General features: G+C 47.4%; 1 protein-coding gene across 1 annotated transcript in view; it reads right to left on the bottom strand.

Annotated features, from left to right (window-relative positions):
- Positions 1 to 22,262, bottom strand: part of Abtb2 (ankyrin repeat and BTB domain containing 2) — a 151,641-nt gene that overhangs the window by 16,660 nt on the left and 112,719 nt on the right. Inside the window, exons 3-4 of the mRNA XM_021179050.3 lie at positions 17,971 to 18,184; positions 760 to 912 (exon numbers count right to left, since the gene is read on the bottom strand). Of these exons, the coding sequence (XP_021034709.1) occupies positions 760 to 912; positions 17,971 to 18,184 (367 nt within the window). The remainder of the gene's footprint in view (positions 1 to 759; positions 913 to 17,970; positions 18,185 to 22,262) is intronic.

The raw sequence follows: 22,262 nt of genomic DNA on the forward strand, positions 1-22,262 counted from the left end.
AGACTCAGAATCCGATGAACAATCAACTCAACTTACTAAGGACCATGATAGACAAAATCTGTACCTATGCAGGGCACACCACAGCATTCTAAAAGCTCCTACCTGAATCTTTGAATTAGGTCAAAGTTTGTAAAATTCATGTCTATAGTATGGTTTGGGCACCGTCAGAAAACAGAAATTCAAGCACCCCTCAGGCCAGGCCAGGCTGGGGCTGGCCAGCAGGAGCCTGACCCCTGAACAGCGTCTGCAGCAGTCCTGTCTACAGGAGGGGTTACTGTGGGAAGGAATATGATGATCTTAAATTTAGGCACCTCTGCAGACAAGCTGCTGTTCCTCTCTGACCTGCAGCCTCTTCATTTGTTACAGGGCTCTAGAACCCTCTTTAAAGTTGCCATGATGGCTGAGATACAGGCACAAGGCAGAAGAGCTCAGCACAGGGTTTGATACAAGAAAACCACAGTGAATGAAAGAGCCTTCCCAGCCAGGACCCCAAACTCGCACTCCATGTGCACTCCAGCCCCAGATCATCAAAGGTGTGTATGTGCTGGGTAGCACTATAGCAATTACAGACAAAGCCTAGAACAAACTTCTTTCCCCACTTGGCTATGGCACTTTTGAATGATACTTAGTGTAACTCAGGTACCCTACAGCCTTGCTCTGATGTCCACCCAGCCACTAGAAGAAGCAGATAGCAGAGAGGTGTTATAGGTGATGGGACAGAGAAGTTGTACCCCTCCCCACTTCTTTTGGGCTCCATACTTGAGTTGCCGGGGCTCGCAGTCCAGGCCTGGCAACAGTAGCCGGGCTGCCTGCCGGATATCGCCACTGTCCACAGTGGGGCTGCGACGGTGTTCTGCGTAGGTGATTGCCACCCGCATCCACTCCATCAGCGGTGGCAGCAGCATGAAGGGCCTGTGGGGCAGCAGAGAGAGGTCAGGTCTGGGTGCAGTGCTCCCTGCACACAGAAGGGGGCGCCTTAGCACACAGTCTCAGAAAGTAGCCTTGCAGGACGCGCTGCTTTATCCATTAAAGGACAGTGCCAATGCTACCTCTCTCCACCCAACCTCTCAGGCCTACTATAACAGCCCCTAGAACTCTATTCCAGCATGACAGGTGTCCCATCATCCCGAATGGCTAAGGCCAGGAACGATGCTTTCTCATTTCTTAGCCCAGGGCCTGACCCAACAGGTTTTCTGTTGAGAATGGGTTCTGATGCTTTGTCTTATGTCAGCTCCTAAAAGCTGTGCTTCTGGACCTGAGGGCCCTGCCCCCAGCTGGCTTTGATTGATAATAAAGAATTGCCACACAGCCAACGGCTGGGCATAAAGACTGAGGCAGGACTTTTAGATTGTGCAGGAAAGGGACCAAAGAGGAGAATCCTCATGACTTAGAGGGAGAGGGGTCAGATTTAAGAGCTGCAGAAGAAAACCATCCAGCAATGTAGGTGGAAAGGGAAAGAGACCTTATTGGGGGTCGGGGGACACTGCCCAGAAGGTAACAGGGCAGCAAAGATAAAACATAGATCTAGAAGATGTTAAGTCAAGAACATAGGAGGGAAGTGTATGCTAGCCGCAGGGAGGATTAGAAGTGCCCAGCCACAGAGCTAGTCAAGGCTTATCAAAGTCAGCTGGCAGGTGTTCTTCCATTCATGAATCCAGAGGGCTCCTGGGCAGGTGCAGCATGCACTCGACCCACCGGAGTCAAAGCAGTTAACTAATTCACCACTACAGTTTTTGATAAATGTTTGTTGACAGACTAAAACCATGAATTAGCACCTGTTACTTAGCATTTACATATGCAGGCTTTTACACGGACCAAGTCAAGGTTTCTGCTGAGAAAAGAATAACATCAATCTATGACACCTGAAGCCAAGGGTGCTGGCATACATCTGTAAGCCCTGTACTTGAGAGATGAAGGCAGGAGTTCAAGGCCACCTTTGACTATAAATCGGGTTTGAGGCTAGCCTAGGCTACAGGAGTCTTGTCTCAAAAAATAATAATAATGATGATGTGTCTCGTTTTCAAGGGCATGGTGTTGATTCATATAGGAAGTGGGACTATTTGGGGAAACTTGTGTGATCTAGAAAGAAAAAAAATAACCATTCATGAATTATCACTTTCTGCAAGATCCACCCTGATTATTATCCATTTGAAACCCCCTCAAATACCTGTAAAATTTCCGACTCTTACAAGGCTGGAGGGCAGTATAGAGGGACTTCCACAGATGTCCTTAGCCCTTAGCCCACAGAGAAGGTTTTGTTTAAATCATTACACTGAAAACTGGTTGTTCATGATTTTCTATTTGCACAGCAAAGAGCAGAGTGTGGCCATTAACCCATGTGTGTGTGTGTGTGTGTGTATCTCACTATGTGTATCCCAGGTGGCCTAACTTGTGTTTCTCCTGCCTCAGCCTCCTGAATTCTGGGACTGCAGGCATTGCCAAGCCCTGCTATGGTATGAAACCTCTAACTGGGCATTTCCCAGTTCCTCTAAAGCAGTGACTCTCAATCTTCTTAACACTGCCTCCCTTTAATACAGGTGACTCCCAACCATTAAGTTATTTTTGTTGCTACTTCATAACTGTGATTTTGCTACTGTTATGAATTGTAATATAAATATTTTTGGAGATAGAGGGTTGCCAGAAGGTTGTGACCCACAGGAGGGGAACCGCTGCTCTAAGCTCCAAGTGGATGTTCAGGAAGCACACGTCCTTGTTGGGTGGTATCCTTACTCATCCTCCTTCCCCCTTGGTGCCCCATCAGCTTACTAGGTAGAGAATGCAGTAGGGATAGAGTTCTTCTCTCTTCATAGAGCATGCTTGTATCTAGACTCTCTTTCCCTTGTGTGCTAGAGGCTGAGACCGCATAGTGGAAACAATCTATCTCCAAAGAGATTCATGATCCTAGTCTCAGTCCTAACTCACTTCTCCATGGACATAAATGCTCAAACCCAGTGCCTGATGCTATGAACGTGGTCCTAACAGATGAACTCCACATCGTCTGGGGAGCTGTTCCTGGAAGCCTTCCTAAGTCCTTTCTGTGATGTAGTCAGTATTTAATTCTCTATTAAGTCCTATCCTGTTTTAAAATACCTAAAGTGATGTCTGTTTCTGGAATTGAACACTGATTAATACTCTAGAAATCTGAATTATCCCTCTGTCTCTCAGGTGGTGTCTAGTGAATACCTTGTCTCCAAACAAAGCTGACCTTGCCAACAGCCAAGCTCTTCAGGCCAAGGATGGCTTACTCACCCTCACTCTCCACCTGTGGCGCTTAGGCAGGTAAAATGATAAGCAAGCCACGGGCTTTCTTGGTAACATCCTGGTCTGGGCTAGGGTTTCCAGAATACTATTTCCTTTCTACTAGTTCATCCTGCCCACTGGGCACAGTGAGAAGGGCAGGCCTGCATTATGTGATCCTCTGGACAATCCCTATGCTGCAGCTTCCTACTGGAAGGGCCTGGGGGAGTAGGACTGAGGGTAACTGATGGCTTCCTCAGTGTCTCGGTTTTCCCTGCCAAGTTTTTGCTGCTTCCCAAAGCTGAGGTTGGCTGAGAGCCCCTTTGTGCTGAAATGCAGTTGGCTGCAGGGCCAGGCCCAGGGCCGGGAGCCCCAGTCAGGCCGAGGAAAGCCCCTCTGCGCAGCCATCTGCCTGCTGAGACAATGTGGGACCTGATACCTTAGAGTAGCCATTCTTACATATTTTTGGTCTCAAGTCCCTTGTTATACTCCAAAAAGTTACTGAAACCCTCAAAGGGCTTGCCCTGATCTTCTACGATACCAACAAGAAGTAAAACAGAGAAAATGCGGAAACACACAAATACTTTCCACAAGCTATCACAGCGACAATATCATGTTGAAAAGCCTCTGGAAAACTCCCTTGGACATTGTGCAAAAAATGAAATTGAAAATCAAACATCACATTCTTTTAAAACAAATTTGACCATGTACTCTCCTGGCAAGTGTCTTCAGGGTTCCAGAGGTGGCCATAATTTGAGGACTTCTGCTTCAAAACATCACACCAGGCACCAGGTACTGGTGCTGCTGGTTACAAGTCTTTTTATTTTTTATTTTTCTTTCTTTGTGAGAGGGCGGTGGGAGTTGTGTGTGTGTGTGTCACTATGAAGCCCTAAAATCCAGGCTGGGTCAGAACTCACTATATAGACCAGGTTGGCCCTAAACTCACAGAAGTCTGCCTCCCTCTGCCTCTTGAGGGATGGCTTAAAAGCATGTGCTACCACACCTAGCACTGTGCCGGACTAGTTCACTGTCTAGACTCAGTAGGGAAGAGAGACTCTCAACTGGGGAACTGTCCAGGTCAGACTTGCCTGTGCCCATGTCTGTGAGAGACTGTCTCGATCAAAGACTGACGAGGGGGTCCTAGCTCACTGTGGACAACACCATCCCTAGGCAGATAAGTCTGGACACCCTACCAAGAAAGCCAGCTGAGTACGAGGCGGTAAGCCATGCTCCTCCATGGGTTTTGTGTGAGTTTCTGTCCTGGCTTCCCTCAATGACAAACTGTAACTTGCAAGATGAAATAAACCTTTCCTTTGGTCAGGGTGTGTCATCATAGCATCAGAAAAGACAGCAAGCATAGTGTGTAAGGATGACACTGCCCGGGGCTGGAACTCTGTCCTGATAGCACACAGTCTCTGTGAACCCTGACATAGCATAGGGCTTTCACATCCACCCATCGATCAGGGTCCTGAAGACCCAGGATCCTCATGGGCAGCATCCTCCCTGGAAGAAAGTTCTAGTGGCTTCAGTACCACTGAACCAGTTATGGAACCTCAGGCAGGCCACTGACCTCTGTGGACCCAGCTTTCTATTAAGAGAGAGGTCAGGTTAGTGCTCATACATTTTCTTCCACGGTCAGAACTCTTCCTTACATGTAGAATCTTCACTGCAGTAACCGTACCTACGGACCTGAGAAAGAGGGGACAGTTCTGGAGGAAGACTGACTGGCTGGCTGGCTGGGATCAGGTGTTTCTCACTGGTCAAAACCCTGTGACTGTACCAGTAGCTTCACTTCTTCTAGTCACAATTTCTATATGAATAAAATGGGTCTAAATTATAGGAGTACCTCCCAAGACAGCTGTAAGTATATACACAAAGTGCTTAGCAGAAGAACATTGGGGACGTGGTAATGTTCTCCATAAACGTTAAGTATTCTTACTGCTTTAGTATCTGTTGATAGGGAAAACACATAATAGAAAAAAATAGGCCATAGGAATCTGGCTGCCTCAGCTCCAGCCTTCTTACAGGTCAGCTGACTCCCTGCCTTCTCCCTGCCAGCAAGCATAAACACGTAAGCCTGCAGGCAGGCTGCCCACTATCCACTCAAGCCCAGCTCATAAAAAGAGAAAACAAATGCAACCACTATGTTGAGAGTGAGCTACAAAGTTTCTGGAGGCACAATCTCTTGCCTTGGCAATAAAGAAACTTACACAGGAGGTGACTACAAGAAACATAGTCATAGAGGGTTGTGGGTCACTAACATGTGGTGGTAGGGTACAATTTTAAGGGACCAGAAGCTCCTAAAACACACTGGTGCTATTTGTGCCTAATCAGTCTCTGCCTCTGTCTCTCTGTCTGTCTGTCTGTCTGTCTTTTCTCTCTCTCTCTCTCTCTCTCTCTCTCTCTCTCTCTCTCTCTCACACACACACACACACACACAAAGCTTTTTAATGTCTTGCTTTTGCAAGGTTCCTGCAGCCTGGAAAGGCCTGCCCCTGCACATGTATGATTTATTAGGACAACAGTTCTGTAAGCAATGTCTTAACATGGAACAGGAAACGCCTCCAATTTCTAGTTCAAAGCAAGCTCTGTTCCTTCTTGAGGTAGAAAGGGGCCTTGGAACAAGAGTCAGGTTGATAGATGGGCACTGGCCTGTACCTATGGGCTATGTAGTCCAAACCCTGGGCAGAAGAAAGTCTTATGCCTCTGTCCCCAACCTGGCGTGCTGAGGTCTGTACCTCTTTGAATCTCGTACAGGAAGAACGGGGGAGAAGAACAGGAGATGCCTACTGACCAAGGCTATGAGAGCGGGCACCAGCTTCACTGTGGGAAGGTTTGCTTGCCTGGGTGTAGGAGCATGGCAACTCATAGGCTGGAGGGTAGGGACTGGACATCAGTTTAAGATTTACTCCCATGGATATTTCTCCATCATCTTTAAGTAATACCTCACTCAGCCTGAGAGCATTTGAAGCCTAAGAAAGGAGGAGCCAGGGAGCTTGCAGGCTGAGACAGGGGGCTGCTACTGTGCTTTTTCTTTTTGGCCTCAGATCTCAGTTTCTCCAGTTTTGCTCCACCTTCAGCAGGAGGCACAGTAGAGCTATGGGGCTGCTTGGATGAGTTCCTCTTTCCACAGACCTCACTGTGAAGCATGCTGTACACTCTTGCCTTCCATCCCACCATGGGCAGGCACGGAGCAGGAGAGAAATGTTGTGAAGATTGCCAGATTTTTCCACCAAGTGAAGATTCCACAGACAGAAACTTCTCTAGAAGTGTTGGGGTTGGCTCTGAAATGCCAGCCTGAGGCCTTCTTCATGGTTTCCCTAAGACTTCCAGAGCTGCTGTGGCCCCAAACCAAGCCAAACGCCCATGTAGAATAAAGCCAATATTGTCTTACTGAAGTCAGATTCCAACCCAGCACAAAGGAAGGGATTCTAGTTTGCCTCACATCTTGGACTAATTATTTTCCTAGAATTGCTTGGTAAACCAGGATGGTTTGGCTTAGCTTAGAGTAGGAGCTAAGCACGTTTCTCTCCCTGGACCCCCAGGCCTGTGTCCCCCTGGCTGAGCCTCACTGCCTCAGAACAACTGGGCTGATCTTAGCAGAATCCCTGTTTGGAATCAGGTGACTTCTGTTGAAGGTGGGGCTTTGGCTTTCTGGGGGTGGGGCCGATACGGTTTCTTATGAAAACTCATCTGGTACAGATTAGAGGAACTAGAAACCGCTTGCCAGATATGCTACACATGTGATGATTTCTAGGTTTTTGTTGTTTTGTGAGTGCTTGGGATTGAACTCAGGTCCTTGTGCATGTTAAGCAAGTGCTCTACCACAGAGTTATAACCCAGGCTTCTAGGGTACTGTTTGTTTGTTTGCTTGTTTTTGAGATGAAGTCTTTTTATGTAGCCCTAACCGGCCCAGAGCTCACTTTGTAGGTCAGGTGAACAGGCTGCTTCATACTTGATCCTTCTGACTCTGACTCTCTAGTCCTGGGATTACAGGTGTATATGCCATGGCTGGCTTCCCTCCACTTTGCTATTTTGTTGTCCAGGCTGGCCTTGAATGCTGGAGTTCAAGTGAGTCCTTGTATCAGCGCACCAGGATTGGGGTGGATAGCCTTACCAGACTAAAACTAATATGATATTTGAATTTCAAACATGGCCTAGTCACAGCGAGATATGATCCTTCTCTGGCCTCTTGCTAGTGGTGGCTCTAGAGGTCTCCAAGGAATCTGTCAGCAATGGAATGTGCAGTCAACTGTATGACAACTGGGACATAAGGATGAAAAGACAATCACTAATGAATAGTGTTTATAGAACAGGTAATTTTAAGTCCCTTACGTCCTACTAATTAATCATCACTTTATAAAGCAGGTACTCTTTAAAGTGTGTACTCTTTTTGTTTTGTTTTGTTTTTTTTTTGTTTTTCGAGACAGGGTTTCTCTGTGTAGCTCTGGCTGTCCTGGAACTTACTTTGTAGACCAGGCTGGTCTCGAACTCAGAAATCCACCTGCTTCTGCCTCCCAAGTGCTGGGATTAAAGGCGTGCGCCACCACGCCCGGCTTAAAGTGTGTACTCTTGCACATGGGCAAACAGAGGACCCAGTGCTATTCATGAAGCAGCGGCAGAGATGGGCTGTGAACCAGGAAGTGTACATCCTCCAAGGCCCTTCTCAGAATGCATTTCATGACCACTCAGTTTGTCCTGTAGCTCTGTTTTTATTTTGGTTTAATTTTACAAATTATTCCTTGATTCTACCAAGATGTGACCCATCTCACAATGAGAGGGGCATCTGTAATATGTCTCCCACTCTGGACCACTTTTGAGAGAGAAGGGAAGTGCTGTTGCCAACACAGGGATGGCCAGGGATAAAGAGGCACTTCATCCTCACAGTGTTAGGGCACTTGACTAGAGAATCTTTGTCCACAGAGGTCCCTCTGCCTGATCCACACTACCTGTTGCGCAAGGGCATTTCCTCCCACCCACCAGCTTGGCATACCTCCATGCTCCCCTTCAGCAACATGCCCTATGACATACAGGGCTTACCAGGTTTGTATTCTTTTATTTGTGTGGGATTTTGTGGGCTTTTCCCTTGAGTACAATTTTTCTAAGGCTAACTGTCATCTCCTGCCATCTTTCAGCAAAGAAACTCCATTAGGAGCCATCTACTGAGTTTATAACAAAGGGCATATTTCTTTTTTTTTTTTTTTTTTTTTTTTTTTTGAGACAGGGTTTCTCTGTATAGCCCTGGCTGTCCTGGAACTCACTTTGTAGACCAGGCTGGCCTCGAACTCAGAAATCTGCCTGCCTCTGCCTCCCAAGTGCTGGGATTAAAGGCGTGCGCCACCACGCCCGGCTGAAAGGGCATATTTCTTATTCAGCCCTTGGGTCATGTTCTCAGGGGTCCATTCTCTCCTGAGCTGCACCCTGAAGGTAAAGAGAGACTTCCTAGTCTTTTGTTCCTGAAGGCTTCAGGTAACTTGAATATTCGTTTTGGATAAAAACAGTTAATTCCTAGATAAAAATCTGGGAATGTCCCATGAGGACTTCCCAGAACCAGGCAGACTGGTAGCTCTAGGAAAGTAGCTGGAAAACTGGGATAAGGCAGGAAAGGGAGAGGCAGATGTGGTGATGTGGTTGTGCTAACATGCAGCCTTGAGTTATGATGGAAAGAGCACACCCGGCCTCGACTCCTGGGGGTATCTTATGTGGGTGAGGAGGTCTAGGTGCCAATGGAGACTACATGCAGGCCGCCACCACACCCTTTTCCACGCAGCAGGGAGGGCCTTAAGCCTTCATAGTTGAGGCTATCAGATCCATTCTCAGGCTAGCATGTCTTGGCATTGTTGCTGGACTGATCCAGCAGGCCAGGGTATCACTGCTACCCACACACATGGGGTGGTAGGACTGTGACAGCAAACCTTTCTCAACTCCTGGGAGGTGTAGCTTTCTTGGACGATAGGTCACACGTCATCCACAGGGCCCAGTGCTGCCATATGCCAGAGACCCAATTTCTCTTTCCACACTTGCATGACACAGCTGACTACGGACCATACATTCTCTCACCATCTAAAAGTCAGATAGGCAAGGACTTCCAACCTATGAAAATACTCTTTTCTCTTGTGGGCACTTGCCACAGCTCATTGGACTCTGCCAGGAAGGTAGCCTAATCAGGATCCCAGGGCTCAGTTGTTCTCAAGACAACTTCATATTTATCCCACAGACATCTACCTGATGGGCCGGGGAACATCGTGGAGTTTTTGAGCTAGGCCCTGGAAATGGGTATTTCTATTCAAATGTAGCTGAGTGAAAACATATTATATCTGCTTCCCCAGTCACCCACGGTCTAGGGAAAAAAGGTGACACATATGGAGCTTCTAAAAATTTCTGGGAAACAACCTATGTTGAACTTAGGGTAGACAGAGATGACCTCATGTAGAGAGGAATTCCTGATAGGTAAATAGTGACCCTTGGATGGGGTGGGGATGTGGATGGGAGGCAGCATGTGTTCTACCACAGTCAGAAATGAGGAAGGAAAGACAGGCTCCCGTGCTGGATTTAACTCTGCTTTCTACACCAATAGCCCAACTGCAGCCTTGTGAATACTCGGCACAGACTTCTGACTTGCATACTATATTGCTAGGATCTGGGCACCAACTTATGCCAAGCAAGCCTGAGGCCATTTGCATATCACCTTTGACCCTTCAGCTGCTTGCTAGAGAGGTTTGTCATGAGTTCGTGTCTTACCAGTGTGAAAGCCAAGGCACATCACTCAGGTCATATAGTAGTCAAACCATAACTAGACTGGCCCTTAGAAAACATGACAAATGTACTGGGCACATTGAACCTGCTGGCCAATAGAGAAGTAGGAGGTGTAATGGGACACCTCCGTGGGCCATGTACCCATGCTGCCCAGACTCCATCTTTGTACTCACAACCTCGACAGACTCTGAACTGGAAGCTGGACACCAGCGCCTCAAAGAGTGCACTCAAAGTATTAAAAACCCCATTCCAAAACTGCATATACTAAACATGGGAAAGGGAGGGGGCAGGGCAAGCCACAGCCAGCTGAGAGGCTGCTTGTCTGGGTTGTGTGGGAAGGAATAAATCTAAGGAGATGCCTGGAAGGCAGGTGAGGGCAGGCCAGAAAACGAGCCTGGTCTGGCTCTTGATCTGCCAAAGCTCCTAGCTGCTCTCACTGTCAGGGTCTGAACCATCTCCAGAAGGGCCTCGGAAGCACCTCAAAATGCAGGATCAGTTCCCTTGAGAGGGAGGACTTCCCCATACGAGGCACTCTCAGAAACACAGCCACACTACAGACAAAAGGGATTGTTGCTGTCATGTAACTCCAAATGAATGAAGCCTGGGCTGGGCAGTTCCCAGTCTTCTTTTTTTGTGTGTGTGAAGACTGGCGGTTGCAACAATGGGACAGGAAGTCCCAGGCAACGGGCAGCCCGCAGGGGCACTTGTCAGAGGCCTGGCCAGGATCCTGTTCTGTCTCCATACTCTATTATCTGGCACTGCCACTTTCTTTGTCTGCTCCAAATTCCTGGCTCGCTCCTTCTCGGATGTTGGCAGATGCCCACATTCAGGCTGGCCACCCAGAGCTAGCAAACTAAGTCTGATGGGAAGCAGTTGAGAGCCAGCCACCCATGTCACAGTGGAGGGGAGGGAGCTGGTGGAGAGGTCCGAGATTTGCCCTCTCAGTCTGGGGAAGGCAAGAGATAGTGCAGAGTAAGAAGTCCCTGGTTTGTTATAATCAGAATTCCCGGCCTGAACTCTACTCTGCCTCTTTCTTTCTAGCTGAGACCTTGGCACGTCTGGGTCCTCCTCGGGCCCCCAGGTCCTGCTCAGACCTACAGTCTGCCGTAAATGGGAACAAGAAAAGTTTCCTCCAAGAGCTATGGGCAAGGAACTGTTAGGGAGCTGTGTAAAGTGCTTCAGAGACTGTCAGGCATGAACTTAATGTTGAGAGTCTACACAAAATCCCTTAATGTTCTCTAAGAATGATGCATCCTGGACTGCCATCCTGAAGTGCCATCAGAAGTGACTACTGACTCCCCTCCCCTCTGGAGTGTGGGTAAGATAGAGTAATATATTCTACTGAGATGAATTCTTGCTTCTTACCGAAACAACAAAGATAATCAAATCAGATCATAGCTCCTAGGTATGCATTGGCAGCAGGTCACACACAGGTACCATGGTAGCTGAACCTTAATGAGCAGGAGGCCAGGAACACAATACAAATGAATGTTGGGAAATGACTGATAGTTTGCCTGGCCAGAGAAAATCAAGGCTGTTGAATATTCTGAATCCCTGGATAGTAGTCTAAACTCTAATACATCTACAAACACTTTAGTTTCAAACAATTCTCACCTCACCTTAGGTCTCAACTTGGGACACCTGGTCTACCTCCATCCTCTTTGCTCCTCACCAGGTTCCTTACCTACTGCTGAGTTATAAGAAAGTAAAGACAGACACTGAAGAGGGAGGTATACTAGCAAAGGGGAAAAATACGCACTTTGAGTAGATATGATTTTTAAGCTTACCAATGTTTTGGGATTATCTGTGAACTAAACATGACTATTTTAGTCCTTCCATAAGTTTATGATAATAACATCTGCACAGTTCATTAGCAGCTACCACATATGGGGAGCTTATACTGTGTATTACCTTATTTGATCTCCATGAAGTCAGTTGGAAATAGGTCAAGTCATTTCTACTTCAAGTAAGAGGTTTAGGAAATTAAATGCTTGCAGTCACATATCTGGTAAATGATAAATCAGGAACCCCTTTGCCCTAACTTCACAGACCCCAACCATTAGATGCCATTGGCTATTTTGCTAGCTGAAGACAATATTTAATAATTTGTATTTCAGGAACTGATCTATGTCAGAAACAAGGAAGACTCATGATGTTTACATTTTCAAGGGGTGAGAAATGGCCAAACAAGTAGATTAACACTTAAACAAGATCATTTCAAAAAGAAAAAAGAGGGAGAGATGACAGGGAATGTGTGTTGGATGGGAGAGACAGCTCTCCATGTGATATGAAAACTACATACCAGTCCTTTTGGAGGTTACTGGCAATGCAAAGTGGGGAACATGGAAGCAATACTTAAATCACTCAATAGCTATTATTTCATTTACTTCCATTTTGGGTAAACAGATGGAGATTTAATGCACAAAAAGCGGGGAAGAGGCAGGGAGAAAAGAGCTTAACATTGCAAATCTTCTTGAAGTGGTATTTAAGGGAATCACAAGTCAGTAGCATGAAGCTCCCATCACCATCATCTCTATTATGTGATAAGAAAACACTTTCGCAAGCTGAGCAAAAGATTAACGAGCCACTTAGACTCAACGAACACCAACCGGTGGGTGCCTCCGAACATCACCCTTCTGCATCTGGAACAGAACAAAGGAAAATAGATGCCTGACCTCACTGTGGGGCTCATCTGTGTAAGTAAGGGTCATGTCCCCAGAACTTGGGGCGCCATCTAAAGAAGCAGGCCTGGAATTTCATATTACCAAGAAGGAACAGTCTCTGGGAATCAGAGGAAGAAACGCTGAACTGGACTCTTAGAACACACCTCCGAGGATATGCTCACCAATGGCAAACTACTAACCCACAGCCTGACATTGAAACATTTGCTAAATAGGAACTGGTAATGACTGGGGGTTAGGTGGAGGTGCCCTACCAAAGTTTTGTTCTTTTAAAGTGTGAACTCATTTGCCATGATATTTGCATCTGGGAATACCAGAAGCCCTATGTTTTGTTGTTTAAGCCATGCTTAAGTCATCGTTTTCTCTGGTTGTGTTGTGAGAGCTATTTAAAGTCCTTGGTCTGATCTGCCAGGGTCTTTCAACAATTCTAGCCTTCTCAGAGATTATCCTTAATGTGGTAATGAAGACTTCACATATACCACATGCCAGACACTGTTATATATATTTATATATTAATCTTAGAGCATCCTGAAGTTGCTACTATTGTTCCTATGCTAAACAGAATTGAGACGTAAAGCTGAAATGACAGGCATGAGGCCATCTGGTTTGGGGATTTGAAGCTAGGCAGGCTTTGATCCAGAGAGCCAACCTAACACACTGCCACAAAATTCAAGCTTCCTCTCACACTGATGGCTGAAGGTTCTGAAATGCAGCAAGGCTGAGTTCAAAAAGTGTATCTTTGAACACAACTTTATTCTTTAGATAAGACTACACCAACTGAATGAAGACTCAATGTCCATCAAGGTTCCATCCCAGTACAGACACTCTTGGTTTAGGGTCTGAGATACTGGCAAAAGCCTCTGGAGGAGGTCTCCCTCTACAAAGAGGCACTATGTAGAGCTGAGGGAGGGAGGTCAGGAACTGCAGCTAGGGCCCAAGTTTTGAGCAAATAGCCTGGTAGCCACCCACTGTAACTGCCACTCTTTCTCCCTGGCCTTACTTTTTCAGGGTCCTGGGCTCTGATGCACAGGTCTGGTCACCTTACCCCAATCTGACCCTGAACATTTAACTCTGTCTCTCCTTCCATTCTTAATGACTGATGACATCTTCCAGCAATTTGCTGGCAAGAGAACAGGTCTCTTGCCTCCCATGCATGTCTATACAGTCCTCCTTCTCCTCATTCCTCAGGATGGTTATAGTCTAGGCTACCACCCCAGCTGGCCAACCCTCTGCCTCCAGGCATTACCACCATCAAGGACCACATGGCCAGATGGTTGCCCATCCTCTTCCAGGCCTCAGGGGAGGGAGCCACAGACTCCTGGATCCCTGACAGGAGCTTCTTTCACTTTCTAAGCTTAATCTCTTGGTGACACACCCCACAGGGGAGCAGCTGTGACTAATCCTGTGTTCTAGGCCCTGCCTTGTGTGTCTGGCTGGTGCTGCGACACTGAGCTGCCAGAGAGCAAGGCATCCTGGGAGGGCAGAGCTCTCAAGGGTAACAAGTGGGGTCCTGGTAGAGAAGAGGCAGGTAAGGCTAGAGGGGCCTTGAGGGGGTAGACCTGAAAGCTGGGGCGCACTCATGATGTCTGAGAGCCTTGGGGTCAGGGAGAAGAGAGATCTGAAACACTGTAAAAAGCCAAGGGCCCAGGGCTCAGGAGTATATAGTTCTAGTCTCTTCTAGTCATTCACCAGTTAGGCCCAGGCCTCATACACCACCCTTCTGAAAAATGTGATCATAAGAAACAGAAATGGGTAGAATGCTCTTTAAAAGGGCCATCATGATACATCTTACATCTCTCTCTCTCTCTCTCTCTCTCTCTCTCTCTCTCTCTCTCTCACACACACACACACACACACACACACACACACACACACTCTAGTGTAGAGTTATGTTCCCCGTCATGAGAGATATGTGGATGAACTCAGGACTCTGCCACAGAGTGTGTGCACACTATTCCTGGATGCTGCCTGATTCAGGTCAGTAGAAGGCTTTCCCACTCGTGTTTACAAGCCCTGCCCTGCATGTGACTCCAATTTCCTACTGTTTTTTCTTTTTTAACTCCCTTCCCAAGCACAGAGCTCACAGGTCTAGGGGAAGGTTGCCTTGCAGAGAGGTACTGAGGTCCCACTGAACAGTATAGGCTTCATAGGGAATGTAACAATGTGCTCCACACAAAAGGGATGCTAGCATGTTGCTGCTCTTTATCTGCAGAGCTATGGTCACTCAAGGTCCCTCCCTAGACGAAATCATAGTATATTTCTTATAACAAAAATAGAGAAGACTTGAATAGCCACACCGCCAAAATGAGTCCCCTTGGAATAAGGTGAATGCGATCACTTAAGAGTCCCAAAGAGACCCAGACATCAGTCCCCATGAAAGGACTTCAGGCCAGACCTTCACTGCCACACCTGGAATCACAGTCTCTGAGCAGTCTGGGTTGCATGCTTCTGAGATGAGCGAGGGGCAGGGCCTCAGGGGAGGAAGCAGGCCAAGTCAGGGGAGTATTGTGAGCTCACAAAAACAAAGCCCTAGGATCCCGGCAAACTCCAGTTACTGCACGGAGGCACATTTTCTCAGCTATTTGGTAAGGGTGTTGGGGTAGCAGAGACTCAAGGGGCTCTGAGGCCCAGCCCAGCACTGTCTCCACAGCCTCTAGGGTCTGTCGTGTCCAAGAAGGTCTGAGGCACAGCAGGGCCTACATCAGCAGGGGGGACCAGTTCACGAAGCACTGTGTACCTGGGATCGCGGAAGCATCTGCTTGTCTGTATTAAGATTTGAAAATTTTGAATTTCACTTCTCCCACAGTGGTGGTTCCAATTTCCTACCAATCTAATACTTGTTTGAAATGATTCATGGAAAAATACCTTTGTGACCAGTAGACTCAGGCTGCAGAGTGTGGTTTCTAGATAATTGGTTTCTAAACACATACACATGTGCCTGTTACTATTCAAACTCAGTGGCTACCACCACATGCAGATAATGGACTCCTGCCACAGAGGAGCCTGATGCTGCCTGTTAAGATCATGGGGGAGAGGGCACTGTATACCCCTATGGGCAAAGCCAGAGGGTGTTGGCACATAAATGCTTGGGTTGGGGTGGGGGTCACGGCCTGAGGACCTAGTAGCCCCAGCCCGGGGCAACAGGCTCTGCTCCTTGTTCAGTTTATCCAAGCTGGCTTTGCTGGGGGGCTGCGCTGGGCCTCACACCTCTCCGGAACCTTACTAAACAGCAAGCAGGTCTCCTCTCTCCTCTCTCTAACTCAGTCTGCCTAGCCCTTCCCAGCCAACTTTTGCAACCGCAACACTTTCTCCACAAAGCAGAAACAGCTGGGGAGCAGGGCCTGAGATCTGGCCCCGCCTCCCACTGTATGGGCTTGACTTTCAGAATGCCTTGGGTTCCAGCTGCAGCCTTGTTTGGGTCAGGCCCAGATGGGCCTCCTCAGTCATCCAGAGAGATAAAATGATGCTGACATCATAGTGATAACAGTAATAGCAACAATGATGATAGCATTTACTGCTGGCATTACTCCTGTGTGAGTGCCAGGCCACTGTCGTTTTATGTTTCTTCCAGTTACAGGCTATATGGTGCAGTGGTTATGAGCACAGCCTCTGTGGTCTTGGCTAGTTACTGAATCTTTCTGTGCCTCTATGTACTCATGTATAAAATGAACACCTCCTTCCTGGTAGAATGTGAAAGATAGGTACACACCCATAGTGTGCTCAGCATTGTGTCTGATACATAGTAAATACTCCCTGAGCACTGGCGGCCTTCCTGGAATCCTTACACAGGCTTCTTCACCACTCTATATTTACAGCTAAGGAAATGAAGCACCGTGAGGTTTAGAACCTTGCACAAAGGTCTCAAGGTTCACGAATGTCAGTGTTGTTATTTGTATACAAGCCATCCGTTCACAGCACTACATGCTCTGCTCCAAACATTGCTGTATGTTCTCAGGAGTACCAATGCTGCCTGGAAGCTGTCTGTAACCAACCAGGGCATGGAACTGTACCTCAGTGGGTAGACTAGGAGACTGTAGAGGCCCAGGAGAAGGGGGCTTCGCTGAGGAGCAGGCTGATGTGCCTGAAGACAGCAGTCAGCTGGGGAAGGCCTCAGACCACCCTTCTGTCAGGTGAAGCCCTGTATTGAGGGGTTTTCCCATGTAGAAGAACACAACTTCAAGCTCACAGGGTAAGTACATGCAGCACCAATATGTAAACACACACACGCACACACACGCACACACACATACACACACACACACACGCATACACACACACACATACACACATGCATACACACACACACACGCATATCTACACACACATATATATCTCAAATACACACATATTTGGTGGTTGGTGGGGGGCAGGTTTCTCTCCATGGCTATCTTAGAACTCACTATGTAGAACAAGCTGGCCTTGAACTCAGAGATCTGTCTGCCTTTGCCTCCTGAGTGCTGAGATTAAAGACATATACTACCATGCCCAGATTATATGGAGTGTATTTTTTTTTAAATATTTATTAAATTTTTAAGGCTGTTTTGTTATTTTAAGTGTGTGAATATTTTGCCTACATGCATGCCTGGTGCTTTCAAACCCCTTTAGACCGCTGAGACCTAGAGCTGCAGTCCTGTCCTCAGATTGACATGCCAGTCAGGCACCCCTTCTCAAGCTGCTCATTGGATCACCCTTGGGAAGCCCACACGTGCACATATGTTCAGCTTCAAAGGGCTGGAGCCCTGAAGACAACAAAAACCTGCCTTGGCCCCAGTGTTCTCACCTAAGAAACAAGCTGATGGGACCAAACATGCCCAAGATCCCTCTTATAATGACAGTGTCACTGTCATCCAAAGATGACATCCAAAGAGAGTGTGTGGTGACAGCTACCACAGATAGAGGGCCAGTTACCACTGTCCTTATGGCTTTTTCTCAAAGTGTGTGCTCACTCAGCCACACTGCCACCTTTCCAGATCTGCAAGGATGTCTCGTTTTGTAGAGGAAACTGAACTTTCAAAGAGCTGATCTAGCTGGTGCATGCTAAGCTGACCAACTCCAGGCTGAGACTAAAGCCCACTTCCCCAGCCTTGGTGACCCCATAACACATCTGCCCTGGGTAAAGAAATATATTACACATGGGACTCGAAATATCATATTGCACATGAGCCTTCATCTGTCTGAGCACCCAGGCCACCTTTGAGACCAGCTAGCCAGCTCCAGGAGACTGCTTGCACTGTTAGAAGATACATGGGTGTTGTGAGCATTTCCTACTTGGTGTCCAGGCAAAAATGATACCTACCGTTCATTATTCAGAGTCATTCTTGGGGGATCCAGGTTGGGGTTCTCCATGGACTCCATCTGTGGACACCTCAGGAAGTAGTAGAGTGTGTGGAGAGCATCGGGGGACCACGTGATGGGCTGTGGTGGCTGGCGGGCCTGGCGAGCAGGGCTGGTGCCTGGGCACAGGGGGTGGCGCCCCTGCATGTGGTGCATGGCTCGAGAGACCAGATCACCTGGGAAGGAGGAAAAGGACAAGTCTGAGCGCCCAGCCTACATTCTTCTAGGGTAGCAGTTCCCTTCACTTAGTATAATTACTGTTTACCCCAGAGTCAACAGGCTGAGGAGGAGACTGTCACCTAGATACACAATAGCAATTTGGTTTCCCTTTCATTTCCAGTCTTGCCTTAACAGCTGAATTACAAACACTTGGCAGGGCTGTCTTCCTCCAGAACTTATGCTAATGTGGTTTCCTTTTCAACATCTCCACTCTCTCCACCGCCCTAGGGGCCTTCCCTCAGTTCTCTGACCATGGGAACCAGCCAAAGCACAGGCCCTGTGGAGAGTCTCCCTTATGCTCTCTTGTGCAAACCCTGGGACTTTGGAAGATAATGGCTACCACCATCCATTGGACACTCAACAATTCATTATAAACCCAACTCAATCCTTACAGCGCTAAGGGTCAAGTATATCCGCACATGTCAGAGGCACTGAGACTTATTTGCTGAACATATCCTGACTCCATGTGTTCTGGTCACAAGAAAGCTGCAGTGAAGTATGTGGGCTGTCGGCTAGGTGACTCCAAAGCCCATGAACTTCATTGTGATAAGGGCTCTACCCTGACTTACTGGAATCTGTGGGGTCATAGGGCCCCATATCCTGTGTTGTGTTTCTGTCTTAGTCTTTTCAACATCCTAGCAGCCCCTGACAGGAAATGTCCCATCATTGTGTGAGGCCACAATGCTGAGAAAGGATGGTCTAAAACCGCCCCACGCACCTGCAGGCACCTCTGTTCTAGAACAAGTGCTGCCTTTGTGTTCTCCAAGCCTGAGAACTCAGGGTGTCTCTGCTGTGGGCTAGCCTCCCTGAATTCACAGAAGTCTCTCACAGATGGCCCTACCCACAGGAAGCCTTAGGGACCCAGCTAACTCTACAGAATAGCAGCAAGCATCAGGGTCTAACTGTGCATGTGGCATAACTCAATCAGCGAGACAATTCATTACTTTAACCAGTCAGCTTCCACCTCTCAGCTTATGGGTGTCTGATTCTGTATTTCTTGTGTTCCAGAGCCCTGCAGAGTCTCCCTCACACAAGCTGCTCAGAAATGCCTGATGAATAAAGGAAGTGGTACTGTGCATGCATTTCATTTTCATATACTACAACAGCTAAGGACTGACTTAAGCCTATTGACTGCCAAATTCTCCCAGTACAGTCACAGATAGCAACTAGCTACAAGCAGGGACGAATGACCACAACTGGAACACCTCACCCAGAAAGAGTCCTTCAGGTACTATCCCCAACCAAGGTGGACACTGTCTCTTCCCTGCTGATTCTCATTCCCCAAATCACAGTTAGTTGCCTGGGGACTCTTGCCAATTCCAGGGCCAAAAGTGCTGGTGAGAGTGGGGTCCCGATACTGACCCATGTCCACAGACTCTTGATTTCATTAATCTGGGGCAGGATCTGACACCTTTAATATGTAATATCATTTGGTGACTTGAATACTCAGCCTTAAAAACCATCACTGAGAAACCTGATCAGAGCTGATACTCCAGAGTCCAATACCTGTGGCTTCAGATCGAAGGTCAGCTACTTCTAGTCTGTGTACCTTAAATAATGATCAGAGCCTCAGTTTCCTTGTCTGTGAAATGGAGATGCTAGCACATAATCAATTTAGAGGAGTCAAAGGAGTAATAATTGAGATGCACTTAACCGCTTTGGAACCAACCCTTATTTATTAAAGCTGAGGAGAACACCAGCATCATTGACATCCTGTTATCAACATCCCTCCATCCTTCCTGAGCCTCCTGAAGTCCTCAGGACCACTACCTACAGCCACACACTGCCCCACAGTTTCCAAGACAAGAGGAGTCTGGTGCTGCAATGCCAGATCCCAGCCCTGCCCTGGGGCTCCTGGGTGGCAGAAACTGGCAGCAAAAGCAGCAGGAGGCTGTGCTTTGTCCAGCAGCCAGCACCAGCTGAGTTGGTGGCAGAAAGCCGAAACCTGGCTCCCTTTTCTCTGGGTCTAAATGTCATAACAGTTGGCGAAACACAGGACTACAAGAAAGAGAAATCAAAGTGTCTGAGATAGCATCAAAGAGATGCTGTGCTGAGATACTGCTCCAAGAGCTGGACAGGGTGAAAGCCATCAGCGCGGATGATTGTTAACCTTTCATGGTTATTGGTGGAGCTCCCTTCAGTAGCTCACTTCCAGCCAGAATGTAGGCAGAATGTAGGCAGCCAGAGAAGTAGCTGCTCCTGGAGCTTCCTCTAACGGCAAACAGGACACAGGGGCTCAGAGGTTCAGAAAACCCACCAAGGTGGCAGAGGAGAGGTCTGGCTTCCTCAATCTGATCCTTACTAAGGGCAGCTTTTCTCCAAGACCAAGGGACAGATGCCTGGAGACAACTCGGACAGGACTTGTGTAAAAGCCTAGTCATCTCCACAACCCATCTATGGCCAAAACCACAGCTTGCCTTGGATTCTCTCCTAGGGAAAATTTTAACCCCTGCCATTTTCTATTTAGGCTTTATGATAGACAGGAAAAAAAAAAAAAACCCAACAGTAACGAAAACAACAAACAAACCCCACAGGCAAAAATTTCATCTAATCTTTAGACTCACCTTGGAAGTAGGTACTTATTTCCATTATAGAAAAAGAGGAACTACGCTACCAGGAGTTTAAGAATGGGTCACAGCTGCAAACTAGCATGAAAGTTAGTTAGAACTGGGCCTGGGGCCTCCCCTCCCCTCCCATGCTCTGTGAACTGAGACAGGCCACTCGCTGGTACCAGCCACGAACCTGTTAGTAGTTCACAGTTTAATTCTAAATAGGAAGAGTGAATTTTTAAGGAGATTCCCATAGGGGCTGGGGATGTAGCTCATTTGGTAGAGTACTGCCTAGCATGCATGAAACCCAGGGTTTGATCTTCACCGTGGAATAAACCTGGGGCATGATGGTACATGTCTATAATACCAGCTCTTAGAGGAGTGGGGGGGGGGGGTAGCAGGATCAGAAGGTCAAGGTAATTTTCAGCTATGCTAGAGAGTCTGGAGCCAGCCTGGGATACCTGAGACCTTGTCTCAGAGGAAGAAGAAGAAGAAGAAGAAAAAAAAAAAACCAAAAAAAAAAAAAAAAAAAAAAACCCAAAATGACATCTACAGCCATTTGACGCTGTTTAAGAATAAGTTTTAAAGATTTGGCTTTCATTTTACATATCTTATCTCATTTTTCTAGATACTCATTTTGAATCTATTTTGCAATGTTTTAATCAATGATTGAGCTCAGGGATTCCACGGTCCCTTGGTACAGCTTGTTCATAAAACTGTGAGCTGGCTGGGCTGGGCTGTTACACAGGTGGATGCTTGATGCTTTTGGGACATCCCTGTATCTTACTTGAGAATCAACTGATCCAGAGCTCAAGGAAACCTTGGACAGATGCCCACAGCCACCTACCAGGCATGGGAAAGCAAGCCCTCACCCCTTACTAGCCACAAAAGACTTGATTAGAGGTGCTACAGCTTTCACGCAGGTTATTCCAGCCCTCATTATGAGCCATCAAATAAAAACAGCGGGCGAGAGTCTGGATCATAGCACTGTCTTCAAAATAAGCCTTCCAACATCTGGCCACCCTCCGAGAGAAGTTTGCTTTCTGTTGGTTCTTTCTCTTTAACTTTTCATGGGTATGGAAGGACAGAGCAAGCCCAAGGACCAGAGCTCCCCATGCAGCTAGACCTGTTAGAAGAATGCAGCTTCCTAACCTACCAGGCAGGCTGGCCCTGGCTAGGCAGAGAGAGTTTAATGCACGGGAAGCCTAGGGTGAATTCTAGGTCCACGGTGCTCAGTGCCAAGTATCACTAGGCTCATTAAAGTCTTTAGTCTCTGGAACAAAAATTAAAATATCTGCCTCCACCTCTGTCCCCTCCCCTGCAGAGTAGGTTAGCAAAACCTTTGGTTTCAGAGGGAGGAACCAGGCAATGTGGCATATGACATTGTGTTGTCTCTGGGAAAATGCAACGGAGATGTCTTTTTTCAGTGTCCTGAGGAGCTCCAGGCCAAAATAGAGACCAAACTCAGGAGAGTTTCAGGAGCCAA

This window comes from Mus caroli, unplaced genomic scaffold (genome assembly GCF_978045245.1).
Source record: "Mus caroli unplaced genomic scaffold, Mus_caroli_1 scaffold_2, whole genome shotgun sequence".
In the NCBI taxonomy this organism is placed as follows: Eukaryota; Metazoa; Chordata; class Mammalia; order Rodentia; family Muridae; genus Mus; species Mus caroli.